Source organism: Myxine glutinosa, chromosome 3 (assembly GCF_964187855.1).
Source record: "Myxine glutinosa chromosome 3, kmMyxGlut1.1, whole genome shotgun sequence".
Classification (NCBI taxonomy): domain Eukaryota; kingdom Metazoa; phylum Chordata; class Myxini; order Myxiniformes; family Myxinidae; genus Myxine; species Myxine glutinosa.
Window position 1 is genome coordinate 105,081,153 of NC_136263.1, and position 15,355 is coordinate 105,096,507.

General features: G+C 50.5%; 1 protein-coding gene across 1 annotated transcript in view; it reads left to right on the plus strand.

Annotated features, from left to right (window-relative positions):
- Positions 1-15,355, plus strand: part of LOC137423297 (band 7 protein AGAP004871) — a 90,481-nt gene that overhangs the window by 4,971 nt on the left and 70,155 nt on the right. Inside the window, exons 3-5 of the mRNA XM_068110290.2 lie at positions 3,161-3,233; positions 12,708-12,790; positions 13,878-14,081. Of these exons, the coding sequence (XP_067966391.2) occupies positions 3,161-3,233; positions 12,708-12,790; positions 13,878-14,081 (360 nt within the window). The remainder of the gene's footprint in view (positions 1-3,160; positions 3,234-12,707; positions 12,791-13,877; positions 14,082-15,355) is intronic.

Sequence of the window (15,355 nt, forward strand, 5' to 3'; positions counted from 1 at the left end):
GTAAATGTAACTCTTGATTACGTGACATAAATTTAACTCTTGATTACGTGACGTAAACGTATCGCTTGATTACGTGACTTAAATGTATCTCTTGATTACGTGACGTAAATGTAACTCTTGATTACGTAACGTAAATTTAACGCTTGATGACGCGACTTAAATGTATCTCTTGATTACGTGACGTAAATGTATCTCTTGATTACGTGACTTAAATGTACCTCTTCATTACGTAACGCAAATCTATCTCTTGATTACGTGACTTAAATGTATCTCTTCATTACGTAACGTAAATGTATCTCTTGATTACGTGACTTAAATGTATCTCTTCATTACGTAACGCAAATCTATCTCTTGATTACGTGACGTAAATGTAACTCTTGATTACGTAACGTAAATGTAACGCTTGATTACGCGACTTAAATGTATCTCTTGATTACGTGACGTAAATGTATCTCTTGATTACGTGACTTAAATGTATCTCTTCATTACGTCACGTAAATGTATCTCTTGATTACGTGACTTAAATGTATCTCTTCATTACGTAACGCAAATCTATCTCTTGATTACGTGACTTAAATGTATCTCTTCATTACGTAACGTAAATGTATCTCTTGATTACGTGACTTAAATGTAACGCTTGATTATGTGACATAAATGTAACGCTTGATTACATGACATAAATGTAACGCTTGATTACGTGACATAAATGTAACGCTTGATTACGTGACTTAAATGTATCTCTTCATTACGTAACGCAAATCTATCTCTTGATTACGTGACTTAAATGTATTTCTTCATTATGTAACGTAAATGTATCTCTTGATTACGTGACTTAAATGTATCTCTTCATTACGTAACGTAAATGTATCTCTTGATTACGTGACTTAAATGTAACGCTTGATTATGTGACATAAATGTAACGCTTGATTACATGACATAAATTTAACGCTTGATTACGTGACATAAATGTAACGCTTGATTACATGACATAAATGTAACGGTTGATTACGTGACTTAAATGTATCTCTTCATTACGTAACGTAAATGTATCTTTTGATTACGTGAAGTAAATGTAACTCCTGATTACGTGACATAAATTTAACTCTTGATTACGTGACGTAAATGTAACGCTTGATTACGTGACTTAAATGTATCTCTTCATTACGTAACGTAAATGTAACGCTTGATTACGTGACTTAAATGTATCTCTTGATTACGTAACGTAAATGTATCTCTTGATTACGTGACTTAAATGTATCTCTTCATTACGTAACGTAAATGTAACGCTTGATTACGTGACTTAAATGTATCTCTTGATTACGTAACGTAAATGTATCTCTTGATTACGTGACTTAAATGTATCTCTTCATTACGTAACGTAAATGTATCTCTTGATTACGTGACTTAAATGTATCTCTTCATTACGTAACGCAAATCTATCTCTTGATTACGTGACTTAAATGTATCTCTTCATTACGTAACGCAAATCTATCTCTTGATTACGTGACTTAAATGTATCTCTTCATTACGTAACGCAAATCTATCTCTTGATTACGTGACTTAAATGTATCTCTTCATTACGTAACGTAAATGTATCTCTTGATTACGTGACTTAAATGTAACGCTTGATTATGTGACATAAATGTAACGCTTGATTACATGACATAAATGTAACGCTTGATTATGTGACATAAATGTAACGCTTGATTACACGACATAAATGTAACGCTTGATTACGTGACTTAAATGTATCTCTTCATTACGTGACGCAAATCTATCTCTTGATTATGTGACGTAAATGTAACGCTTGATTATGTGACGTAAATGTAACGCTTGATTATGTGACATAAATGTAACGCTTGATTACGTGACATAAATGTAACGCTTGATTACGTGACATAAATTTAACGCTTGATTACGTGACATAAATGTAACGCTTGATTACGTGACATAAATTTAACGCTTGATTACGTGACATAAATTTAACGCTTGATTACGTGACATAAATGTAACGCTTGATTACGTGACATAAATGTAACGCTTGATTACGTGACATAAATGTAACGCTTGATTACGTGACATAAATTTAACGCTTGATTACGTGACATAAATGTAACGCTTGATTACGTGACATAAATTTAACGCTTGATTACGTGACATAAATTTAACGCTTGATTACGTGACATAAATTTAACGCTTGATTACGTGACATAAATGTAACGCTTGATTACGTGACATAAATTTAACGCTTGATTACGTGACATAAATTTAACGCTTGATTACGTGACATACATTTAACGCTTGATTACGTGACATAAATGTAACGCTTGATTACGTGACATAAATTTAACGCTTGATTACGTGACATAAATGTAACGCTTGATTACGTGACATAAATGTAACGCTTGATTACGTAACATAAATGTATCATCGAAAATCTGAAGTCGCACCCCCTGCACCTTCCCCCTCCCTGGATCCGCCTATGGGGGCTGATTGAGATTTCTTAGAAGGAGAGGAAGGTCAATAAGGATATCAGGAGGCGGGTAAGAGTAAGGGACATTTGTGAAGAGTATGCGAGCTATCACCAGAAAGATGAACAAATTCCAAATTCCTGCCCTAACTACCACTGAGAGTAGGATGGCAAACCGCCAATAGCATGACCTTTACCTGCAAACTGATTCGGCAGCACTGATGCAATTTATCAGAGTAAGGTACAGCAGAATAAACTACTGAAAAATGATAAAGTATACAGTCCGGGGTGTGTGGGCATTGGTTTCTGAACTGTTGCTTCTGACTTCTGTGTGTTTGATTAATTAAGGACAGCTTTAAGATAATCTTTGTAATTTGGTTAAAAGTGTAAATGGTAAAGAAAGAGTTGGTGTATTTATTTATTTATTTATTTTTAACCTTCTGTCACTTCACTCTTCCATACGAGCCAAGGTTTTCTATACTACATAACAAACATTAATTACTGTCGGTGTAATTATTATTTGATGAAAACAATGAATACTCAGGTCTTAGGATGTTCTGGATCCCTCTTCGTGACCAAAAAATTATTTGGGTGCAGAATGCAAGTGACCTTGTATGTTGTCTCACTCTCAGAAAGTGTTGATTGATAAATGAACACATTTCATTCAAGATTGGCCTTGACCTTTCTCAGATTGTGCATGAGAATCAGCGTGCTGTTATTTTTCGCTTCGGTCGCCTCAGATCTCTGCGTGCATGTCGACCAGGTAAAGAAAACTTTTGAATTATCTATCTTTGTACAAAGTGCATCTCACATATGCCAGTGGTAGATTTGGATTTTAACATAACAACGTCACTTCCATTGATACAAGCTCTTTTCGTTGTGTGAATTTTGGTGTTCTATTATTTATTTAATATGATACACCATTCCATTCCCACAATTTTTTGAGCCAATAGCAGGATTCCTGGTGAGCAATGGCATCGAAAAAACCGAAGGTGTGGCCATGCATTTGTCACGTGTGGGCATGAAAAACAAATACGGTGGGATATGATGAGCAACAGATATTAGAGCAAGGCCAATTTAAAAAAACTGCTTTGGTCGAAAACAGATTCAGTCACCAAAATATTATTTAACAGGAAAGAGCAATCAGAGATTGCAGACCCTCGGCAGGACGTGTTTGCATTTTGCGTGGTGTTTATAAGCTGCTGTGTTTGCGTGGTTTATTGATGACATAGAATTATGTTCAATCCAATATGGCTGCCGAACCACGTGACCGATGGTGTCATCAATTTAGTTCTCTCTTACAATTTTTGTGTAGAACATGCACAATAAATTTCAGACTGATCGGATCGAGCATTCTACTTGTCTAATTATGACGTAATAATGAAGGCACCGATGACATCATCATCATGATGTTGTTTCCCATGAGGTGTACTTGACAATGAGCCATGGAGCTTCAAATTTTTCCATGGAGTGGTTTCGGAGATGGAGGTGCAAAGTTTTTCGGGTTTTTCCAAGATGGCGCCCATACCATGTGACATATGACGTCATAAATATCAAACATTTTTTTATATAGGAGGAGGTGCCCCTATCGTGAAAATTTCGTGGCAATCAAAACAAACGGTTTGATTGTGGACAAACAAACAGACAGACAGACAGACAAACAAACAAACTGACCCAAATGCAACACCCTCTCCTCTGGCGAGGGTAACAAGAATGACCGCACTGTGGCCACAACCTGCCACAAAATCTCGTAACGGGCCAATTGGGAAGCTCACATTTGAAGCACTCCTTAAACATAAACAGCGCGATTGGGAAACACATTTAATGCGCTATAAAAAAATTTTTTATGTAACGTAATGCTTGATTACCATGCGTTCTGACGTACTGAGTGTTCTGATGGGCTTGATTAAACCTCACTATTATTCGACATATGATTAGATTATTCGGGGTCCTTCATCATCAATAACACTCGACCCAAACAAAGCCAATGGAAATCTGATGCAACAAACCCAGGCAGTGTATAATCAGCAGAGATCTACAGGCCAAATGTGTATGTAAGGCCCACCTGAAAACCAAGATGGTGGCTACATAATTTGGTCTCGTTATGGTGGGTGGAGTCAAGTGACAGATGTGGGTGTGGTCCAGCAGATGTCTGACCAATGGGTGCACATTTCAAAAATTGACCCCCCAACAATAACACAAACTACAACAGAAACGCAAAGTTATTGTAGACCTGTGACATGTCGCAGATGAAAAAAATGAATCTAATTTTTTTTGAAGTTTGTAAAATAGAAGGTTTAAAAAAAATGTTTATTACAGGATGGAAGTTTATCGAAGAGAAAGGTAGAACTGACTTTGTGACAAACATCAAGGGAATTAGCAAACAGGAGAAGAGGAGAAGGAAGAGAGCAAAAATACTGGAACGAGCAAGTAAAATGATTGAGTGTAGAAAGGTTAATGGGGGGTAATAAAGGTCAGGGGTCAGAATTGGTCATTATATGACATGGTGGTTCACTGCTCTCATGAAGCCCTAGAAGGAAGATTAAGGCAGAATAGCATCTCGAAGGTGGTTCCGTAGATGGGTTTAACCAGGAGGATGTTATTGGAAGAAAGCATGCCGCCTGGGGTTGCTGGGGATCGTTTGAGTACAGGGAGCAGAGGGATCTGGGTAGGAGAATAAGCAATAAAAAATAGAGACTTAACAGATCTACCTGCAATGTGAAAGCAACATCCCCTGTGCTTCAACCTCATTACGAGAACTTCCAATAATTTTGAGAACTTTAGATTTTACAGAATCCAGAAGAGAGCGTTATGATGCTGGGGCGCTAACCCATATCAGAGAGCAGTGCTCCATTGAGCTATGGCCAAAGACCTTGTAGATTGTGAGGAGCTCTGATTTTTCAAGGAAAGACTTGGATTGACAGAAGATGCCCAGTCAGCCGTTGATGGTTATTCCAGAGTGACATGGTGAGATGTTTCAGGATTGAAGGGCACGTTGTATTTATCGGACCAGAATCTAATCATTTCCAGGTTAGCAGAGGAACGCGGCTGCTGTCTGCCTCGCGGATCGATGTGGTACTCTGCAACACAATATGGAGCCCTCTGCATAAATAGAGGCATCGGAGAGGTCATTGGAGATCCCCTCAATCCTTCCCTCTCCCAAAGCATTGGAGAGGTGGTTAATAAGATTGAGGAACAAGACTGGGCCCAAAGTACTGCCTTGGGTAAGTCCAACCTCCACTGGGAGAGCGGAGGAGAGGATTCCATTGATGGCAACATATTGACTGCATGAATGAAGGAAGTCAGGAATCAAGGTGGCCTTCTGTGCAACAGGCAGAGAGCTTGGCAAGCAAAACAGGATGCCAGACTGTTTATGCCTGAGGTATGTCCAAGATGATCATCCTAACCTCTTGCTTGAGATTGCAGGCCGCCAAACATTGCTGAGAGAGGAGCAAAAGCATGTCCAGAGTGACCGGGATGGAACACACGTTTGAAAACACTAAATATTTGACATCGGAAGCGAGGAATGCTTCCATGGCAAGTTCACTGGATTATAGTTGGTGGGGTCTTTTGTTTTTGCCATTCTTGTGGCCGGGGGATGATTGCTGAGTCACATGCGGAGAGGATGTGGCCAAAAGACAAGGACACACTGATTAAGCAGAGACAGAGTGAGCCTTATGTCCCACTGGGATGAAGAGGATAAGTAAGTAAGATCGAGCAAGAACAGTAGATGAGGATTTGAGAGGGAGGGATCTGTCAAAGTGGAAAATATAATAACTGGGGAGAGACGCAGAGGAATCGGAAAACATCCTGTGAGAGAAACGTTTCTGTTGAACAAGCAATGTCCAGAACAGAAGCATCCTCCTGAATGGAGCGATTGGAAATATGAGAGCAGGAAGACCATTGATATTGGTGGACCAGACTGAGAGGGAGGGGGAAGGAGGAGATGAGAAGCAGATAGAGTGGGGATTGGCGTGCGGTGGGGGAAGGGGCATGCGGAGGTGGGGTTAATGGGACGATGGGAAGTGGATCAAGTCTCCTGGCTGGGGGTCGAGAGGGGAAGAGAGGGGGTAGGGGATGCATAGCTGGGGAGGGGGAGGAGCACGTGCTTGGAGAGGGGGGGGGGCAGGACATGCATTGGGGAGGGGAGGGAAATGGGATACATTGTAGGCAGGGGGTGGAGGGGGAAGGAGGGGTGCACGTCAGTGGGTGTAGCACGTGTGGCTGGGGGTGTGGGATGCATGAGGGGTACATACTGCGAAGCATTAAGGGTCGTGTTCTAGCATTCTCTATGGACTGGACTTCACATGATCCCTTATTCAGATTAACAAAGAGATATCGCGATGGGGATGAAGTGAAGTGTTATTGAAAGCACAAAGGTAAGTTGTACTATTTGATGGACTGAGCATTTGCATGATTGACATATTTGAAAAATATAACGTGTGAAGAAGAAGATAAAGAGATCAAGACGAGAATGAAGAAAATGGGGATTTTGTGACGGACGAGTTATGGACGAGTTTCGAGAATGAACATTTTAAAATGTCATTGAAAGCTGTTAAACGAAGAAGAAAATTCGTTCTGAAGGAGGTATTGAGAATGAAGGATCTGAAGAATGAGCGATGGAAGGAAATCACACAGAATGTGTTGAGGATTTATTCGTGTTAAATAACATTTTTTTTACAAGGAAGTAGATTTACTCTCCCTTCCTCTAAATTTACTTTCTGGTCATAGATTATGTTTCATTAAAAGAATAATGAACTTAAAAAAATAAAATCATCTGATCGTCATCTTGGATTCAGGGAAAGTTTGATGAAGTGCAATAGCCACAGCGCTAATGATATGCACACTGGGCGGGGCATAACATACACGTCACTGCGCACGCCACACTGCACTAGGCAAGGATAGATGGACATGACGTCATGATGGTGATTCATCAGTGTACGTGCCATCCGTCAATTGGACGTGAAGCCGGGTGTCCTGTCTGCTGTCATTAGTTGGTGGATTATCTCCCCCGATCCCGTTTGAGTGATAAGGCACATGGTAATTCACAAAACACGGAATCAAACACACACATGGAGCAGGAACATAGTATTACCGGTACATTACATTGAAGGAGCTGCGCTCCAACGCGAGTCGAAAGAATTGACGCGACCAAAGACGGAATTCGTCCGAGTTGCTTTATTGAAACAAAACAGCTCAGGTATTCTGACAAGCCCGTTTATCGGGCAGCAATATATATACACATTTATGCCGGGGCGTTTGCCCGGGAAAACCGAAACCGGGCATGCCCGGGTGTCAAGGGCGAGTCCTGGAAAGGCGAGTCTGGACATGCCCGGGCGGCCTGGCAAGTCGAGGCTGGGCGTGCCCGAGCGCTCTGGGCGAGCCCTGGAAAGGCGAGTCTGGACATGCCCGGGCGTCCTGGACGCGGCCTGGCAAGTCGAGGCTGGGCGTGCCCGGGCGCTCTGGGCGAGCCCTGGAAAGGCGAGAGTGGGCATGCCCGGGAAAGACGAGACCGGGCGTGCCCGGGAGGTTCGGGCGTGCCCGGGAACAGCGAGTCCGGGCATGCCCAGGAGAGGCGCGTCTGGGCCCGTCCGGACGAGCCCGGCATGGCGATCGCGCCCTGGCCGCGTCCTGGCAGGTGCAAGGCGATTGTGTACATTCAGCGGGAACCGCTACACACGCCCCTCCAGAATCGACCTGCACTGGCAGGGTCAATTTAAGGGGGGTCCGGATGACCCGGCCGAAGCGACCCCTGGAGGGTCGTGGGGGGGGGGGGGGTCCGATCCGGTGGTGGGTGGTCGAGCGGGGGGAACTGTAGACGGGGGGGGCGGCCTCGCCGCGGAGGAAGGGCCAACCGTGGTGGTTGGTCGACGTCCACGTGCGCCGGTTTGAGGCGGTCCACAGAGATCCGGTCCGACCGGCCGCCGACGTCGACGACGAAGGACTTGTCGCCCCGTCGCAGGACCCGGAAGGGCCCGTCATACGGCGGCCGGAGTGGCCCCCGGTGCGCATCATGACGCACAAAGACGTACTCCGCTGTACAAAGCGCCGGGGGGACGTAGGACTGGGGGCCACCGTGGCGGGACGTTGGCACTGGGGCAAATCGTCGGCGGCCTCCTGGAGGTCCGAGCGCTGGTGTGCGGCGGACCAGGGACTGGTAGCGTCGGGCACGAACTCGCCCGGGATGCGGAGCGGCTGGCCGTAGACGAGCTCGGCGGCGGACGCCCGGAGGTCCTCCTTGGGGGCCGTGCGGAGGCCCAAGAGGACCCACGGCAGCCGGTCAGTCCAACCGTCGTCCTGAACGCCGGCCATGAGTGCGGCCTTCATGGAGCGGTTAAACCGCTCGCACAACCCGTTGGCTTGGGGGTGGTAGGCCGTGGTGCGGTGCAGCGTGACCCCCAATGAGCGGGCGACCGCACCCCAGAGTTCGGACGTGAACTGTGGGCCGCGGTCGGACAAGATGTCCGCCGGTGCGCCGAAGCGCGCGACCCAGGTGGCGATGAACGCCTGCGCCACGTCGGCGGTGGTGGTGGAGGTGAGGGGCACGGCCTCCGGCCACCTGGTGGTCCTGTCCACCATGGTGAGCAGGTGGGTGAACCCCCGCGATGGGGGCAGGGGACCCACCAGGTCCACGTGGACGTGGTCGAAACGCCGTGCAGGCACGGTGAAAGGTGCTAGCGGGGCCTGGGTGTGGCGGTGGACCTTGGCCCGCTGGCAGGCCGTGCAGGCGTTGGCCCAGTCGCGGACGTTCCGTCGAAGGCCGTGCCAGACGAAACGCGCCGACACCAGCTTCTGAGAAGCTTTCCGGCCCGGGTGAGAAAGGCCGTGGATGGAGGCGAAGATGCGGCGCTGCCAGGAAACGGGCACGATGGGGCGAGGCTGGCCCTGGGAGACGTCGCAGAGCAGGACGGTGCCCGCGAAGGGGATGTCGGCCAGGCGGAGGCCCGTGTCCACCGCCCGTAGGGCCTGCACTGAGGTGTCGGTGGTCTGGTCGGCCGCCATGAGCGCGAAATCCACGCCGAGGTGGACCGCGTTCGCGCTGGCCCGAGAAAGACAGTCGGCCACGGCGTTGTCTTTGCCGGCGACGTGCCGGATGTCCGTCCGACAGCGGAGAGGTGGCGCTGCTGGCGGGCCGACCACGGCTCCGTGACTTTGGCCATTGCGTAGACCAACGGCTTGTGGTCGACGAAAGCCGTGAACGGGCGGCCCTCCAGGAGGTGTCGGAAATGGCGAACGGCCAGGAATAGACTGAGCAGCTCGCGGTGGAACGTGCTGTATTTTAACTCGTTCGGCCGGAGCTGCCGGCTGACAAAAGCGAGTGGCTGCCAAACCCCGTCCACCCATTGTTCATGGACGGCGCCCACCGCGTAGTTGGAGGCGTCCATAGTGAGGGCGATGGGCGCGTTGAGCACCGGGTGACCGGGTGAGCCAGCAGCGTTGCGTCGGCGAGGGCCCGTTTTGCGCTCGCGAAGGCCGCGTCCATGGCCGCGGACCAAACGATGTCATGCTTGGCCGGCTTGCCCCGGAGGGCCTCGTAAAGGGGCCGCATGAGCTGAGCAGCGCGGGGTATGAATCGGTGATAAAAATTCACCATGCCGAGGAACACTTGTAGGGCCTTGATGGAACGGGGATGCGGGAACGTGGTGATGGCCTCGACCTTGGTCTGCAGCGGCACGGCCCCGGTCTTGGTGATGCGGTGGCCCAAAAAGTCAACGGTCGTCGTGCCGAAGTGGCATTTGGCCGGGTTGACAATTAAGCCGTGCTCGCTGAGGCGACCGAACAGTGTTCGGAGGTGGAGGAGGTGCTCGGCGTGGGACGTGCTGGCGACGAGGATGTCGTCCAGATAGACGAAAATAAATGGCAGGTTGCGCAGCACGCCGTCCATTAAGCGCTGGAACGCCTGGGCCGCGTGCTTGAGGCCAAACGGCATCCTCAAAAATTCGAACAAGCCGAACGGCGTGATGACGGCCGTCTTCGGGACGTCGGCCGCCCGGACAGGTACCTGGTGGTATCCCCGTATCAGGTCAATTTTGGAAAATATGACCCGTCCCGCCAAACGGGCGGAAAAGTCCTGGATGTGCGGGATCGGGTGCCTGTCGGGGGTGGTAGCGTCGTTGAGGCGGCGGTAGTCGCCACACGGGCGCCATCCACCCCCCGGCTTTGGCACGATGTGCAGTGGTGAGGCCCACGCGCTATTGGAGCACTGCACGATGCCGAGGTGCTCCAACGCGTCGAACTCGGCCTTTGCCACGGCGAGCTTGGCCGGGTCGAGGCGGCGGGCCCTGGCGTAGACCGGCGGGCCCGTAGTGGGTATGTGGTGCTCGATCCCATGCCGCACTGCGACAGCCGAAAACGTCGGCCGCGTGAGGGCCGGGAATTCCACGAGCAGGCGAGCGAACTCGTTCGCCGTCGGGAGGGCGCACGCCAGTTCGGTCGGCGCGGAGCTGCTCATCGTGCACGCCAGGGAGCTGAAGGTCTCGGCGTTGACAAGGCGACAACGTTTGACGTCGACCAGCAGCCCGTGCGCGCAGAGGAAGTCGGCGCCCAGCAAAGCCATGGGGACGCAGGCGGTCACAAAGGTCCACTGAAAGCGCTGGCTGCCGAAGCAGAGGGTGACGTCGCGTGGGCCGAAAGTGCGTATGGCCGAGCCATTAGCAGCGACCAAAGAGGGGCCGCAAACGGCGTCCCGCCTGTCCTGCTCGGAGGCGGGTATGACGCTCAGTTGGGTGCCGGTGTCACAAAGGAAACGCCGCCCGGACACTTTGTCCCGAATAAAAAGCAAGTTGCCCGAGTGGCCGGTGCTCATGGCTGGGAATGAACGCCGGCCCGGCCGTTTCCCGACTTGCCGAAAGTGCACGGGGGTCGGCACGTCCGAGCCTTGTGTCCGAACCTGGCGTGGTAATAACACCACGCCTGGTCAGGTGGAGGCCCCGGCCGTCGTGTCGGAAGCGGTCGGCGCGGCGTGGCGGCCGCCAGTTGCACCGGCAGTTCGGCCTCCAACCGCGCCGGGCACTCGGGCGTCGTGGGCGTCGCCTCGGACGGCGGCAGGCTCCAGGTAGCCGCGCCGATGTATTGGCCCGCCGAGGAGATCTTATCGGCTTCCCTGGCGAGGGCGCGGGGATCGGTGATCAACGTGCCAGCCAGGGCAAGGCGTACCGGGTGAGGCAGCTGGCGAAGGAACAGCTCGCGGAACAGAAAATCCGGAGAGTGCTCACCGAGCAACGAGAGCATTTAGTCCATGCGCTCGGACGGGCGCGTGTCGCCGAGCTTGGGCAGGTCAAGCAGGCGCCGTGCGCGTGCCGCCGGTGAGAGGGCGAAAGCGTCGAGGAGGAGCGTCTTCAGCGCGTCATACTTGTAGGCAGCCGGCGGGTGCTCGAGGAGGCTCAGGGCGCGGGCCGCGGTGGCGGAACCGAGCGCTGCCACGACGTGGTGGAAGCGGGTGTCGTCCGCGGTGATGCCTCGCAGGGCGAACTGGGAGTCCGCCTGGGCGAACCAAACAGCAGCGTGAGCCTCCCAGAAGGCAGGCAGTTTAAGAGTCACTGCCATGTCCATGTCGGTAGGTCACCAGTGAAGGAGCTGCGCTCCAACGCGAGTCGAAAGAATTGACGCGACCAAAGACGGAATTCGTCTGAGTTGCTTTATTGAAACAAAACAGCTCAGGTATTCTGACAAGTTTTTATCGGGCAGCAATATATATACACATTTATGCCCGGGCGTTTGCCCGGGAAAACCGAGACCGGGCATGCCCGGGTGTCAAGGGCGAGTCCTGGAAAGGCGAGTCTGGACATGCCCGGGCGTCCTGGACGCGGCCTGGCAAATCGAGGCTGGGCGTGCCCGGGCGCTCTGGGCGAGCCCTGGAAAGGCGAGAGCGGGCATGCCCGGACGCTCTGGGCGAGCCCTGGAAAGGCGAGTCTGGACATGCCCGGGCGTCCTGGACGCGGCCTGGCAAGTCGAGGCTGGGCGTGCCCGGGCGCTCTGGGCGAGCCCTGGAAAGGCGAGAGCGGCCATGCCCGGGAAAGACGAGACCGGGCGTGCCCGGGAGGTTCGGGCGTGCCCGGGAACAGCGAGTCCGGGCATGCCCAGGAGAGGCGCGTCTGGGCCCGTCCGGATGAGCCCGGCATGGCGAGATCGCGCCCTGGCCGCGGCCTGGCAGGTGCAAGGCGATTGTGTACATTCAGCGGGAACCCGCTACAACATTCTCTTTCCTTGTTTTATATCGGTGGTCCTTTTTTTCTAGGACTTTTTCTTGTTCAACCTTGCTTGGACACGTACAAACGTGTGGATGTTCGAACAAGAACAATTGAGATCCCATTCCATGAGGTTAGTGTTTGCACTCTCCACTCTTGCTCAGTTACTCGTCCATCATTTAGTTACTCGTCCATTTAAGCATTTACAGGTACATGTGTGTGTGGTGGTTTGGTGCATTAAACAATGCTCTTTCTGGATTGTACACCTCAGAAAACCTATATAAACACCAAGATTAAACATTTTAGACCACTTGATTTTTGAGATATGGAACTTTCCACAAAAACGTCCGCCATTTGAACAATGGCCGCCACGGTCGCCACATACCCATATCTGGATGGCACGATATCAAAATTTGCATGTTCTATCTATAGCTCTACCCGTGTGCCAAGTTTCATGCTTTTACCATAAAGTGCACGATTCATCCCATTCTGACTCATCCGCTGGACTATCAGGCCTCTGAAGCGTACCTCTGGATACCCTCTCCCACCATCATCACCGATAAATAATCTTTGTCTTATGACGTTTAGTCCCCCTGGCATGTTTGGTTCAGATTGGACAAGTAACAATCGAATGCATCGGCCACAGACATAGAGACAGACAGACAGACACCAAATTGCATTTTTTAGACTTTAGTATAATTGAATGTTCAATTGTTAACTGTGCTCTCTCTCTCTCCCTCTCCCTCTCCCACTCTACCCCTCTCCCCCTCTCCCCCTCTCCCCCTCCCCCCTCCCCCCTCTCCCCCTCTCCCCTCTTCCACTCTCCCCCTCTCCCCCTCTCCCCCTCTCCCTCTCCCCCTCTCCCCCTCTCCCCTCCCCCCTTCTCCCCCTCCCCCCTCTCCCCCTCCCCCTCTCCCCCCCTCCCCCCTCTCCCACTCTCCCCCTCTCCCACTCTCCCACTCTCCCACTCTCTCCCACTCTCCTCCTCTCCCCCTCCCCCCCCTCTCCCCCTCTCCCGCTCTCCCCCTCTCCTCCTCTCCCACTCTCCTCCTCTCCCCTCCCCCCTCTCCCCCTCTCCTCCTCTCCCACTCTCCCCTCTCCCCCCCTCTCCCCCTCTCTCCCTCTCCCCCTCTCCCCCTCTCCCACTCTCCCACTCTCCCCCTCTCTCCCTCTCCCCCTCTCTCTCTCTCCCTCTTATTTGTACACGTTTCAATAAATAGGTGGTTACAGCAGACATGATAACAGTGGGTGTTGATGCTGTGTGCTATTGTCGCGTCGAGAATGCCACACGTTGGTTGACCTGTGTTCGTAACCCCGAGTTAGCTGTACAGTTGATGGCACAAACTCACTTGAAAGCTTTGCTGGCACGCAGCACATTCTCCAGGCTACTTGCTGAACGCCAGGCCATCTCTCAGCAATTACAGGTACTTTTTCTGTCATAAGCTGTGCACAAAATGTCACAATTTAATTGTGTAAACATCAGTAAAGCAAAATTAGCCATGTTTAAATTGTGCTTAAAAACAATGGTTACTGCCAGGTATGGTGTTAGCGGCGAGACATCAATGTGTGCGCCATCCCTCGGATGGACGTTAAACCGGCATCCCTTCTGTCAGCATTATCCTTGGTGGATGTTAAAGATCTCAGGGTGTGCTTTGCAAAGAGTGGGCAAGCTATCTTCGGCATCTTGAACAATTTACAAATTCCTGCTCTAACCGACAGGGGGCGCTGCATCAGTGGCACAGCTGTGCTCCCGACCAAATTATGCTATCCGCAGCCATTTTCTGCATTTGAAAGAAGAAGACGAAGAAGAAGAAGGGGGTTGAGGGTTGTTTATGGGAATTTCTAAATTGTGTTGTGATGTCATGTTAGATTAATTATTGTTCTGTCATGGAATCGTATTTAGTATTTGTAATGCTGGTTAAGTTAGTATAGTGAAAAAGTGCATCATGAAAAACAAAGGGGGAGAAGGAGAAGAGGAGAGAGTGAGTGGGAGACAGTGAGGGTGAGGAGAGTGAGGGGAAAAGAATGAGGGGCAGATTTAGGTAAATAAATAAATAAATAGTAAATAAATAAATGCTCAGAATGAACAGGATTTCAAAACTTGGCAGTACTGCACTCTGTACCATTGGAGTCAGTGTTCCCAGAGGCTTTCCGCCGGAATTTAAAAGCACAAACGCAGCTGTGGTGACATGGAAGGCTGCTTCATCATCTGGTGCATAATGTCGGCTCCCCTTCTGTGCCAGTTCACGACTGCAGCCACACCAAGCACGGGATTCCGGGAGGCCCATATGTGCCAGTTCACGACTGCAGCCACACCAAGCACGGGATTCCGGGAGGCCCATATGTGCCAGTTCACGACTGGAGCCACAAAGCACGGGATTCCGGGAGGCCCATATGTGCCAGTTCACGACTGGAGCTACACCAAGCACGGGATTCCGGGAGGCCCATATGTGCCAGTTCACGACTGGAGCCACACCAAGCACGGGATTCCGGGAGGCCCATATGTGCCAGTTCACGACTGGAGCTACACCAAGCACGGGATTCCGGGAGGCCCATATGTGCCAGTTCACGACTGCAGCCACACCAAGCACGGGATTCCGGGAGGCCCATATGTGCCAGTTCACGACTGGAGCTACACCAAGCACGGGATTCCGGGAGGCCCATATGTGCCAGTTCACGACTACAGCCACACCAAGCA